Source organism: Haemorhous mexicanus, chromosome 1, assembly GCF_027477595.1.
Source record: "Haemorhous mexicanus isolate bHaeMex1 chromosome 1, bHaeMex1.pri, whole genome shotgun sequence".
Lineage (NCBI taxonomy): Eukaryota > Metazoa > Chordata > Aves > Passeriformes > Fringillidae > Haemorhous > Haemorhous mexicanus.
The window spans coordinates 109,634,837-109,648,614 of record NC_082341.1 but is presented as its reverse complement, the minus strand read 5'-3'; the positions used below and the strand labels follow the sequence as shown (position 1 = coordinate 109,648,614).

Sequence of the window (13,778 nt, the reverse complement as noted above, 5' to 3'; positions counted from 1 at the left end):
CATTCAAGATGTGTATGTAGTTAAATTTTTTGAAGTAATTCTGTTTAGCATTGCAGTGTAGGAACTAACTCCTTTGCTGACAGTCTATTGTCAAAGTGCTTATTGCTGTAAATCTTTTGCTCTAAGGAAAATCAACTCGTTTTCCTTTTTTCCAGATTTCAATGTTTGAAAAGGGAAAAGTACCAAAGATTGTCAATCTGAGGGAGATCAAAGATGACATGCAGACATTGTATATAAACACTGCAGCAGATAGTTTTGAGTTCAAAGCACATGTTGAAGAAGAAGGTATAGTTGAAGGCATCATCCGATACCATCCCTTCCTTTATGATAAAGAAACATACCCTGATGATCCATGTTTTCCATCAAGTAAGTGAAATGTTTTGCTGCTTGTCAGTCCTATCATAGACAGTCCTACTACTCTAAGTATTTTAATGAAATAAAAACCAGAACAACTTTAAGCTGAAGTGCAAATATTACCAGATTTAGGTTGTGACAGAACAGAAGAGTTCGCATTCTTCTGGATGAACAGATCTTGTGCATTGGCTGTTCTGGCAACTCATTTCTGTAAACTTGATCTTTGGCATAACACCATCTGATTCCAAATTATAAACTCTTACGGAATATACTCCAGTTGAAACTTTGCACTTTCTTGACTGCCTCTTTGCTCCAACAAAGTAATAAAATATGAGCAGTTGATTCAAGAGATTCAAGAGATACAGATTCAAGAGATTCTAGTATCGAAATACTGCAAAGGACAACATATAGTCTGAAGTCTTTAGTTTAAAATTTGTTTTACTCAGTTGTGAATTTTCAAATGCTAGGGGTTTTAAAATCCTTTGTGCTTTTTTTTTTTTTTGACAAAACAAATCTTGAGTTAATTGAGACAAGATTTCGTGATAGTAGAAGAACATCAGTTGAAACAAAGGAAAAAGTAACACTCAAATTTTAAAGTTTCGAATTTGTCAATATTTAACTTCCATTTAGAATTTTTCTTTACCTTCCTTAGTTTTTCTGCTTGGTATTTCTAAAACAGGAAAAAAAATGTAATATTGTATGTAATGAGCTTGAGATAATGTGCATTACTACTGTGCTGAATGCAATAACAATAGTACTTCTGTAATAACAATAGTACTTCTTCACTAAGATTGCTATGGATTTTGATATTATATTAATTTTTTAAGTAAATATGTTCAAGGACACTATCTTTCTTTTTTTTTTTTTTTTAATCAAGGATTAAATGATGATGATGACGATGACTGTTTTTTAGTAGAAAAAGGGGCCAGAGGAAAAAGGCCTATTTTTGAATGTTTTTGGAATGGAAGATTAATACCGTACACAACTGTGGAAGAGTAAGTGGTGATGTGTTTGTATAGTCTCTTTCTATAACGTAAACCTCTCTGTATGAAAAAGAATTGTAATGACTTTCTCCTTTTAAGTTTTGACTGGTGTGCTCCTCCAAAGAAGAGAGGATTGGCACCAATTGAATGCTACAACAGAATTTCTGGTGCATTGTTTACCAATGATAAGTTCCAGGTCAGCACAAACAAACTCACTTTCATGGACCTGGAGCTGAAGCTAAAGGATAAGAATACTCTGTTCACGAGAATCTTCAATGGACAGGTAAATACTGCGTTCCGTTAGGTGTTTCTTCTTGGTGAAGTTCAGTGCATGTAATACAGAAACCTTTAATTGCTGGTTATTTGTTCACGTCTCTATTGTTTAGTGAGTAGTAAAGCTAATCTTTAAATCTGAAAAATTAAGACTCAGTATTTTTCCTTTTATTTTCTTGAACAATTACTTTATTTAGTTGTTATATGACAGTTTTTGTGGAAAGACACTTTTCCTAAAGGAATATGGCTGGTGGGGGAAGCACTTTTTTTTGACTTGAAGTATAGCTTTCTGAGAATTTTTTTGAAGTTTTCAAACTGAAGAATCCTTTTTTTTCCTTTGTGTCTTTATTTCTGTTTGTGTGTTTCTTTCTTTTTCTTTTCTGTTTGTTCCTTTGCTTTTCTGTATGTCACTGGCTTTTGGTTTGAGTACAGTATCTCTGGTACTCTTACAATTGTTCAGGATTCTGATGTGGTCAGATTCAAATTTTATAATACATTGTTAATATGTACTTATTTTGTAATCTCTCTATAGGAGCAGCGAATGAAAATTGACAGGGAATTTGCTCTGTGGCTCAAAGACTGTCATGAAAAATATGACAAACAGATAAAATTCACAGTCTTTAAAGGAATAACTGTACGTACTGATGTATTATCCAAAAGAATGCAGAGCCCTTGGACAATGTATGCTGCAATAGAGTGGGATGGAAAAACATACAAAACTGGACAGCTGGTAAGTTAGTTAAACCCTATAAAAGGCACATACTGTGCATTTGATGCAGGAGTAATTAATTAATTGGTGTCTTCTGCTTATAGGTGAAAACTACTAAGACTCATCCAATATTTTATGGAAGCATTGAGAAGTTTTACTTGTATGGGGACCATGATGGGGATATATTTGCCACTGGGGGAGAGGTTCAAATTGCTTTGGTAAGAAGAAATACAGAAAGGATTCACACAGCTAGTGTGGATATTAAATCTTTAAACATAATCCCTTGTCTGACCTGATTAAATTACTTTATATAACAGTAAATACCTTTAACGTAATTTTTTACCATCAGCGGTCTAGAAATACTCAACTTTAGCTTTCATGTGAATATATTAAAATTATTATTCATTATGAACAGTCTAGTTTATTAAGATTTGTGTATGAAATAAAGTATCACAGTTAGCATCACTAGTATGTTGTGCATCCTTTTGTGATTTCAGCAAATTTTAAAACATGTCTTGTAGATTCACCAGGTAATATTTTTAGCATATTGCATTATGTTTGTGTTGACTTGTTTAGTCCCTTGATTGGGAGGTCTTTCTCATCTGACATATTATAAAGTCTGGCCATTCATAACTGAATGCACTGACTTTATGCACTGAATTCTTATTTCAGGAACCACAGGCACTATATGCTGAAACAAAAATTATTCCAATCTCAAAACTTGACAGAACAGTGTCTGACAAAGTCGTTAAAAAATACATAGAGGATGAAATGGCAAGGTAAGCACTAAATGACAATTACATAATTGTGGCGTTCCTAATTATAGCTTTTGTACTTAATCAGGAATCAAACAAAGTTCAGTTTTATTCCCAAATGGGAAAGTAGTCAGCTGTTTCAGTACAAACAAACAAACAAACAAAAACCAAACATATAAACAAAAAAGAAATAGGTTGGGATTTGGATTTTCTTTCCCTACCACAAAAATAGTTTCATGTGTATTTAACTAAAGGTAAATTACTCTTTATTTTAACTTACTGAAAAAATGTTCACACTTTTTTTTTTATTAGACTTCCTGACAAACTATCAGTAACATGGCCTGAAGGAGATGAGTTGTTACCAAATGAAACACGATTTGCTGGTACACCAATAGGTATATTTTTTTCTTCCAAGTACTAAAGCATTAAATGCCAATTTAAAAATATATTGTGCACCCTTGTTAAAAAGACAAGCATACAGAAATCTCTGATCACTTTTAATCCACAACATATTTTAAAAGTCTGTAATTTTTCATTTTAAATTCAGGAGCATTAAGAATAGAAATTTTAAATAAAAAAGGAGAAGCAATGCAAAAACTTCCAGGTACAAGCCACGGAGGTTCAAAGAAACTTCTTGTTGAACTCAAAGTTATTTTGCATTGTGAGTATTTCATTATATTTAATTGTATCTTTATTATTTTTAAAGTGCATAATGGATAATAAGATATTTCATTGTATAATATATGTATATATTTAAAACACATATTAGAATTTGGTAAATGGATGTGGTAGTTAGACAATACTCCCTCAGGGCAGGTAGCATTTCAAAGCCACTTTTCATAAAATGACAGCTGCCTCAATATCATGCATTACTCCTGCATTTGATGCAGGAGTAATGAATTATGTCTTAATGCTGTATTTTGATTACATCTTCTGTCACAAGTAAGGAGGGCCTATCAATTCCAGCGTGTTCTACTACCCTGGGTAAAATGGATAATGTTTCTGTAGTTAGCATAGCAATTTACATGAGGTGCATAAAAGTGGGGATCAGACTTGTTTAGTATCTGATATAAAGTCACTTCAGAATTTTTAAAAATCAAGGGGTTTTTTGATTTACTGGTTTGTAGTTTCCATTTTGTGGGTGCTTCACTTGATGTTCTCACATTGCATTGTTAAGAATTGTGTTCTGTCCAAGGCAGCTGAAATCACTCAAGTTTTGTTTTGTTTTGAACACAGAATTAGAAACTAAATTCTCTGAAAACTCCAATTCTGCACACATCAAATGTATTTGAAACTTGTAGAAACCTTAAATCTTCTTTCTTTCTATACACCATAGGAAAATCCAGTTCCTTTATCTGTTAGGATCTGTTAGGAGTTATAAAAATAGCTTTCTGAGCACTGAGGTTGTTGTAGTGATACATGTCAAGGAAACCAAATGGAAGTATCTTCGCTATGGTTTAGTGTACATGTCTTGAGGCTGCACATGGTATTTTAATGGCACTTGTTTATGAGAGCTGGCTGCTGTGCATGACCATTGTCCAGCATAGTGTGCTGGGGTATAAAGAGGTTGGAATTGAACAAAAGCTGTTCATTTAATCTAGATTATCAAATTGTCTCCTATCAGCATGTGTGACAAACCAGTGTTTTGTAAGCTTGATAAGATATGGCATCCTAATGTCAGGAAGTATGGACTTGAGAGAGACCTGGTGTTTCTATTGTTCTGTTTCATCAGGTTCATTCCTAGGATCACTGAAAAGTCTACCTTCAGACCTTTCATGTACTCTGACCCATTTATTGATGGAAATTTGTACTTTTAACTGTTTCTATGGCTTCCTGTGTTAGCTTTTTTCTCTACTCAGCTGAAGAATCAGTAGTGTAATCCTCATATTCTTCACCAGAACAATGAAAAAGTCCTATAAGTGATGACTTGGGCGTAGCACACCTAGCAAAACTCAAACCCTTAATTGTATAAATGAGAGAAATATAGTTACACCCATACAAAGGCCAAGAGCAAATATAATGTACAAAAAGTTTCCCTTCTCTTTTGAAGAATGGAATACTTGGTGAACTGTGCTATGGGCTACCAAGAGACCTGAGCTATGAGAAACCTGCTCTGTTACTGGGGAGTCTCATTATACAAGCTTCAATTCAAAATTAGGGTTTGAATTAGGGTAAGAGAATGATAAAGTATCATTGACAGCTCTTACTTTATCTTATGTGTGCCATTTGGTGCAAAGACAGGGTCTTGAAACAGTTTTGCTTAGCTATAAAACAATTTGTATTTCTACTGCGTTTATTTTTATTCTGTGTAGTCTTATTGCAGTCACATTCTGTATTCTGAAGTGTGTTTTGGGGGAAAATAAAAAGTATTAATACCTCTTGACACTTCCAACAATAAATCTTACTTCAGTATTTAGCTTAGGTTATAGAACCAGTCACTAAAACTGCCTCAGAATTTCAGTGTGTTCTATTTTTGTATGTGTCTTAATTCTGCAGAGGTTTATAAAGACAGATAAAACAATTTGGAGCAAAACAGGAATTTTTTTTCTTTCAGTTATATTTTCTGTCAACTGCACGTTTTTATCGTTGCTCCCATTTAAGCAATTTTGCTGCAGTTATTTGTCAGTTTGATCCATTGCCAGCATGGAGTGCAGAGTACACATACTTACAGGGAAGGTACAACCAAAGAGCTAACAAAATTCAGCTTGACAAACCTTTTACTTTTCAGTGCAGTGTGCCTGAGGCTAGCAAGTTTTAATTAAAATGGGATTAGACAGGGAACTCATTTGTTTAGCTGTGATCAATGTGTTTAGTTGTAAAGCTGAATTGATAGTTAGATCCAGAAGTGATAGTAATAAGTGATACCAATGCTTGAAAAAGTTAAGAATTATGGTGTAAAATTTAAATACATGAGCTAAATGTTTGCTTTGCAGCACCTACTGAGAATAAAGAAATAATTTCCCATATCAGTCAGCATGGAGGCAAGTGGCCATACTGGTTTAAAAAAATGGGTAAGTTGCATATTCAATATCTTCAGTTTATTTATAATTTGTTTTCTTTCTAATTGTACTTTTATATCTGTTTAGAAAATCTTCAGAAACTTGGTAACTACTCCTTGAAACTGCAAGTAGTGTTGAATGAAAGTAATGCAGACACTTATGCAGGAAGGTCTCTGCCATCTAAAGTATTTAAATTTACTATTGTAGGTAAGAATTCCCATATTTTTTCCTACTTTTACTGTTTCTATTAATAGTATATCAAAATTTATCATGTCTTAGTTGAGACGTGGTTTTCTGCACTGAAAAGTAGCATTTGCATGTCAAATTTGAAGCATTTCCAGGAAAAAATTGTGGGTTTTAGTAGGTTTTGATATCATGTGTGTGTTGGCTCTGTGGCAGGCAGTTTTACATAAAAAATAAAGCTCTTGATGTCGACTTTCCCAAATGTACTTAAAAAAACAAACTTAAATTTCATTAGAATCCTCCTTTTTCCTCATGCCATTGACATAAATATTCTTTCATAAAACTAGTTTGTTAGGCCAACTTTCATGCATAAACCACAGAAATGCATTAAAAAAACAGGTTATACATTTAAAATAAACATATTGAGATTGAAGTCTTTTAATTAATCAATTAAGGAAGAATCTTATGCAAAACTAAATTCTCCTTTGGTTATAATGGATATGTCTCTTTACTGTGATGCTTACTAGAATACTCGTTTCAGAAAGGGTTGGAGTGAAAGGAGAGGTGGTGAGGTAGCCTGGGAGTGTTTAGACTTTCTGGAGCTTGATGATGGTGACAATTATTGTTGAGTGTTTGTGGCTAAGAGAGCAGGGAAGGCCAAAAAGACAGATACTGGGGTGGGAGTCTGTTACTTACCACCAGCTGGGATGCAGAGGCAGATTAAATACATAAACAGCTGAGAGAGGTGTCACAATCACTAGTCCTTGTTCTTGTGGGGGACTTCCCCTTTACCAGATGTGTGCTGGAAATACAACACAGCAGAGAGGAAATGGTCTAGGAGGTTCCTAGAGTGTGTTGAAGAGAAGTTGCTGAGCTGACACAACTGGTGAGGGAGCCCCATCTCCTTTGTGACTTTCTCTTTGTGAAGAGAGAAGGACTGGTGGGTGGTTGGAGACTGTCTTGAGCACGTTGATCACAAAGTGAATGTTTACAGTGTTCACTGTTCCTGAAGTAAGGAGAAGAGTTAGCAGAACTGTCACCTTGGACTTCCAGAGGGCAGAATTTGGCCTGTTAGGTGAGTGGTTGACAAAGTCCCTTGGGAGGTAGTTCTGAAGGGCAGAGGAATCCAGAAAGGCTGGAAGAAGAAGAGCAAAAAGGAAGTTCACAACCTGAACTTCAGGAGAAGACTGGCCTCTTCAAAGATCTGCCTGTTAGAGTTCTATGGAAAGAGGCCCTGGACAGACTGGAGGCCTAAGCAAGTTTGTTGGTATTCACAGTCACTTTTCAAGCTTAAGTCTGATTCGTCACAATGAATAGAAAGTCAGACAAAAATTCCTGGAGGCTTGTATGGATGAACAAGGAGCTACTGGCAAAACTCAACTCAAAGAAGTATACAGAAGGTGGAAATGGGACCAAGTAACCAGGGAGGAATACAGACACTATCCAAGCATGAAGGGATGGGGTTAGAAAAGCCAAAGTCTAGTTGGAATTGAAAATGGAATCACTAGCAAGTGATATCAAAGTCAAGAAGATTGACTTCTTTAAATAAATAGGTGACAAAGGATGGCTGAAATAAGCATGGGCCCACTGTTGAATGAGGCCGGGAACACAGAATGTGGAAAAGGCTGAGATCATGAAATCGTCTGCCTTAGTATTTACTAATAAGACAGACCTCAGGAATCCCAGACCCCAAAGACTGGTGGAAGGTCTGGGGAAAGGAAGATGATCAGATCAGGGAATACCTAAGCAATGGGTGATACCTAAGTCCATGGGGGTGATACCTAGGGCCGTGATGAGATGCACTCATGAGCCAGAGCTGGCTGATACCCTTATGAGGCCACTCACACTAATTGAATAATCATGGCAATTGAGAGAACCACCTGATGTTTTGAGGGAAGCATCACTCCCATCTACAGAAGTCGGAAGGAGGACACACAGAGCTACAGGCCAATCAACTTCATCTCAGTTTGTGGGAAGGTGATGGAGCAACTAGTCCTGAAAACTGTTTCCAGGTATGTGAAGAACAAGAAGATCACCAGGAGTAGTTAGCATGGATTAACCTTCTATGATGAAAGGACTAGCTTAGTAGGTGTTGTCTACCTAGACTTCAGCCGGGTTCTCATCAGTAAGTTCCTATGAGACCCTTACAGAGAAGCTGATGAAGTTTGGAGTGGGTGAACAGAGTGAGGTGAATTAATGAACAGCGAGCCCAGAGAGTGGTGATCTGTCTAGTTGGAGGGCAGCAAGTAGGGGTTACCCCAGGGGTCAATACAGGGTTTGATCCTGCTGAATGTCTTCATTAATAATCTGGATAACAAGACAGAATGTACCTTTAGCAAGTCTTCCTGATAAAACTGGGAAGAGTGGCTGATACACCTGAGAGTTTGCCACCATCCAGAGTGACCTCAACAGGCTGCAGAAATTGGCTGCCTGGAACTTTAGGAAATTTGGCATGAAGGGCAAAGTCCTGCACCTACAGAAGGACAACCCCCTACCTGCCACCCAGGTATCTGGAAAGCAGCAGGAAAGGACCTGGAAGTCCTGGTGTGTAGCAGGTGGACACAGACCAGCAATGTGCCCTCATAGGAACAAGCAGCAACAACCTCTTGGGCTGCATTAGAAGCAGATCAAGGGAGATGATCCTTTCTCTCCACTCAGAATTGGTGAGGCTAGCTGTGTTACTGTGCCCAGAACTGCACATTACATTACAACACAGAGACATGTATGTACTGGATGGAGTCTAGCACAGGCCCCTGAAGATGATGGACTGGATGGTGCTGAGGCAGTGAAACAGTTTTCCCAGAGAAGTTGTGGTAGCCCCATCCCTGGTAGTGTCCAAGGCCAGGTAGTATGGCAGTCTGAGCAACCTTGTCTAGTGGAAGGTGTTCCTGTGCATAGCAAGGGGTCGGGGTGGGGGGGTGGCGCGTGGAACTGGATGATGTTTAAGGTCCTTTCCAACTCAAACCATTCTATAATTCCATGATCTCTTACCTGAAAAGTCTGGGGAAGCAGTAACTGCTTTGCCTGGAGATGACTCATGGGGGTCTGCTTACCAGTGTGTAGAAATAACTGAAGGGAGTGTAAAGAAGGTAGAGCCAGGCTTTTTCCAGCGGTGCTCAGTGACAGGACCAGAGTCTAATAGGCACACACTGAAACACAGGAGGTTCTCTCCAAACATCAGGAAACGGGTTTTTCACTATAAAGGTGACGCAGTGCTGGCGCAAGTTGCCCAAGAAGTTGTGGAGTTTCCTTTCTTGGCGATATCAAAAGTTGTCTAAAGATGTTCCTGGGCAAATGACTCTAGGTAGTCCCATTTTAAGCCGGGGCACTGGATAAGATGACCTCCAGAAAACCCTTCTGACCTCAGCCATTCTGCAAACTTTATCTGCATCAGGGACAGGAAGAGGGAAAGAAAAAAAATAGCTAATTTCTTTGCATTTAATATTAAACTGGTTATTTTTGTCACAATTTTGGGACGTACAGCTAACATCTGTTTTCAGAAGATCAAAGGGGGGAAAAAAAAAATCAATGTTTTCTATTCCTTCCACAAAAGAGAGGCTTTGAATGCAAATTCTTGAGGCAGAAAATAGTGCTTTGTATGTAGCATATTCTTCTAAAAGTTTCTACATACTGGCAGAGTAGAAAGAGGTATTCTTGTATGACAGTAAAGGAAAAAAAATGTTTGGCATTACTTGAAAAGAGTAGTTATCTAAACATATGTCTGAAAACATGCCATGGAAGGCTCAAGATATTTCTGTGAACTTGCAAGTAAAGAAGAGAAAAAAAACCTTGTTCTCTGAACAAAAATGAACCTTGCCTCCTCTTTTATCTCTTTATCAAAGTGAAAATTGAATCTCATTATTTTCCAATAGTAGTGTGGCTTCCCCCAGTATGGCACCATTCAGTTAAAGATTCCTTCAGCTATAACAACTGAAATGAACAAATCTCAGTGGAAAGAAATAAAAATTTGAAAAAACAATTTAGCTAGTAGTATGGTGCTTTTAACACATGGGATATACCAAAATCAGCTTTAGCTATCTATTGCTGCTTTTTCATTTATTTAGAAAATAATTCAATGTTTTTAACGTTGTCAGTTTTTAAAGGTAGATATTTCAAGTCTTTATTTTTGCGATTGTGTTTTGTGTTTTTTCAGAGGCACCCATAAAGCTTCAACAACACTTGTTACTCCAAAGTGTTCACATTTGTATTACCATTTATAATGTAGATTCTAAACATCCAGAAAAGAACAGTCTAAACTGAACAAGCATTTTTGGCTGAGAAACAAATTATTCTATTTCTCTAACAGAAGAAGTCACTGGGCGTTTATAGTTGTTCTTGATAAGCTAAAAAATCACCACAAATGCTGGTTAAAACTGAGCTTCCTAAGTCACTCTACAGTGTTTGTGGTTTTAATTCAGACATGTTCTTTTGGCACTCACTTTAATATTGCAGAAGTTATTCTACTGTTACTTTCTTAAATCACTTTACAGTTTTATTGTTCACTTACAATGATAAATAAAGTTGTAGACACTGTAAGGTTGAGGTCTTTCTCTTGTTATAAAAAGTGACTAATTTTGGCCAATACAAGGTGTCTGTCATCTCTTGTGCAAAGGAAGCTCCCTGATAATGGATATCCCTAGGTTTTATAAATAGTTGTTAATTTGAAATTTGGGTTCGAAATTGTTTGGTAGGGTATTAATTTACCATTTAGCTCAGCATGCATTGCTGCTTTTTTCAAAGGTCACTTGGTCAAGACATTTTGTTTCCACAAAATATGATTATTGATTCACATGCTCCAGTTGATAGACACTCCACTTGTTACTGCTGTTTGGTCTTGTTTGTTAGTGCTTAATTGGAGCCAGTGTAGTGGGGCCAGGTTTCACAGGAAAGATATGCTCACGTTTCTTTTTCTAATACTCATCATTATATATCCTTATTTCTCAAATTTGAGGTAGTTGTAGAACAAAAATGTTCTGTTCTGTGAATGATTTATTTTACAGAATTAAAGCAATTAAATATTTAGGAAAAGCTGTCCACACAGAACTTTTTCACTTTCAGGTGCTCTATTGGTGTTTTAAATATTTCGGAAATTTTGACTATCCTGTTATGTTTCTATACTATAGTCTCCTGCTGTTATATTTTAACTATTGTTTTTATTTTAGTGTAAATTCAAAAAAAGAACATAAGCATAACTTTTGTTATAACAGTGTTCTGAACAGCCTGCTTACTTTGCATCTGAAAACCTCGTGGCTTAATTGCAGCCTTAATCAAGAAAAAGCCAAGGAGCACACATAATTCTTTCTAAAAATGTATTATTCTTTTCTCTTAGAGGGCAAACCTGAGAAATTTTTGGTGGGTCTCTTGGAGCTTCCTTTTCGAATTGGAGTACCTTTTAGTATTCCTTTGGAATTGCAGGATGAATTTGGTCATGCAACACACTTGACAAATCGCATTAGACCAATTCTGGAAGCTAGGTAATTCAGCCATCTTTTTTTTTGCCCTTTGTTTATATGACAATAATATAATAATACTTTAGGGTTTATCTGAATGATAAACTGGGAATTTCTCACATAATTAACTGATATTTTTGCTTTTATTTTCATAAGAATGTCTGAAAGTATCTTGTATATTAAAATACTGTGTTTATTTTTCAACTGATTCTCTTGTGTTTTCTATATATTTTTCTAGTGGATTAACACTGAAGCATGAAGACATACCTGTGGCAGCAAAGTGTGTCATTAAGGGTGTTACTGCTAAAGGCTGTGTAAATAGTTGCCAAGGGAAGGTAGGCTAGTAAATTTAAACTTAAAGTAACATATTAAAAAAAAAAGACACAGAGAAAATAATTTTTGTGTAAAATGAATTGTCTTGTAGTTTTAGCTTAAGTTTGGTCTACGCTAATGACTGATATTTCGTGGGATATTTTAAAATTATCTCTTAGAGCTCTACTTGAGCAATTTGTATTTCCCATACCTCCACTCTTTTCACAGCTGATGGGACTGGAGCTAGAAGGGCTGAGCAACACATGGATGTGTGGTAGAGTGTACCGAGCACACCAAATCAGCTGTCTTAGTTTGAACTAGAGCTGAGATTGGTTTAAACCAAATCACCCTGGTGACTTTTGCACTGAAAGATGATAGGGAACTAAAGAAGATGAAATCTTCCCTTCTTAGTTCAGATGATGAGTTACACCTAATATGCAGGGTGGCTGCTCGAGCGTCTTTAATTTTTTCCGCTATTCTTGTTGCACTTACACAGTTATGCTTATCCGCTTACTCACTTATGTTATCCAAATCCAACCTGTTACTGATGGATTTTCAGCACCTTGTCAAGCTTCTACTTTACTGTAAAACCCAAAATGTACGTTCCATGCAAAAACCATTTTTTTTCATAAAACAGACCTAATACTTTTGATAAATATAGATTTGAATATTTTTGAATTATTTCTAAGGCATAATTACACAATATTTTAGCCAAGTCCCTATCCTTTCATTTAGTCTCATAGTCTAGCATAGTAAAGACAAAGCTAGGAGATGAGATACCCCATTTTACTGTTGATATTGTTGCTTAGAAAATAGCAAATACTGTTGCTGGTGGAAAGATGAATAAAGATGAGAAAGAGCTTACTGAAAATTAAAGGGTGTTCAGTGTAGTAAATTTTGTAGGCAAAGTTCAGAATTTAAGGTGAAGGGCAAGATCAATGACATAAAAAGGAGTGGATTATGAGAAATAAAGTGTATAGGACCAAATGTGCCACACTTTAGCAAGAGATAAATTTGGTGAGGGCCAAGACCAAGAATCATTTAGGGAACTTGCAGTGCAGAAATAATATTGTACTATAACAGTTTCAAAAATTATTCTTACTACAATTTTTGATTATCTGATTTTAATGAGAAAATTTGTTTTAGTGATGCAGTTTACAGCAGTTATTTTTCTTACGTCCTTAATCGAAGATAGATGATCGGTGATAGTGGTACCGTGCTAAGAAATAACAAACACAGAACTTGTAGACCCTTATTTTAAAACTACTTTTTTTTTAAATTGCTACAATTTTCCCTGTTAAAACAGCCTCTAAGCAGGAAATGAAAAATTATGACAGCTGCTTTTTGTAGTTCAGAATCATGTAGTTTAATATAAAAATCTTGAATTGAACATGTCTGATTATAATAACATGGGAAAGAGGTTTCAGTACAAGGGAAAAAAATCTTTATTTTGTATAGCACTGCAAGACAATTTCTAGGGACTTCTGAAATTAACAAATGTACAAATTGATGCGATTACGTGAAACTAATATATGGTTTTATTTAAGGTTAATAATTAAAATATTCTTTTCATTAGAACTTTAATCTGAAGATTACTCTTCCTGGTTTGAAAGAAGATACACAAATCATTAAAATAAGATTGCAGCCTGGTAAGTATCCTTAAAATATTTAGTGAAATTCTGTTAAAATTTATTCTGACACTATTAATGAAAGCTTCTCCCAAGAAAGTAAAATATTTAGTAAGGCATAAAAAAGAATCC

General features: G+C 35.9%; 1 protein-coding gene across 2 annotated transcripts in view; it reads left to right on the top strand.

Annotated features, from left to right (window-relative positions):
- The window catches only part of SMCHD1 (structural maintenance of chromosomes flexible hinge domain containing 1), a 68,817-nt gene that overhangs the window by 22,407 nt on the left and 32,632 nt on the right, over nucleotides 1-13,778 (top strand). For both annotated transcript variants that reach the window (XM_059858841.1, XM_059858849.1), the window contains 13 exons: nucleotides 156-366; nucleotides 1,232-1,349; nucleotides 1,437-1,620; nucleotides 2,143-2,340; nucleotides 2,424-2,537; nucleotides 2,992-3,098; nucleotides 3,387-3,469; nucleotides 3,622-3,735; nucleotides 6,008-6,085; nucleotides 6,161-6,280; nucleotides 11,586-11,730; nucleotides 11,945-12,041; nucleotides 13,595-13,667. In XM_059858841.1, coding sequence (XP_059714824.1) covers nucleotides 156-366; nucleotides 1,232-1,349; nucleotides 1,437-1,620; nucleotides 2,143-2,340; nucleotides 2,424-2,537; nucleotides 2,992-3,098; nucleotides 3,387-3,469; nucleotides 3,622-3,735; nucleotides 6,008-6,085; nucleotides 6,161-6,280; nucleotides 11,586-11,730; nucleotides 11,945-12,041; nucleotides 13,595-13,667 — 1,642 coding nt within the window. The remainder of the gene's footprint in view (nucleotides 1-155; nucleotides 367-1,231; nucleotides 1,350-1,436; nucleotides 1,621-2,142; nucleotides 2,341-2,423; nucleotides 2,538-2,991; nucleotides 3,099-3,386; nucleotides 3,470-3,621; nucleotides 3,736-6,007; nucleotides 6,086-6,160; nucleotides 6,281-11,585; nucleotides 11,731-11,944; nucleotides 12,042-13,594; nucleotides 13,668-13,778) is intronic.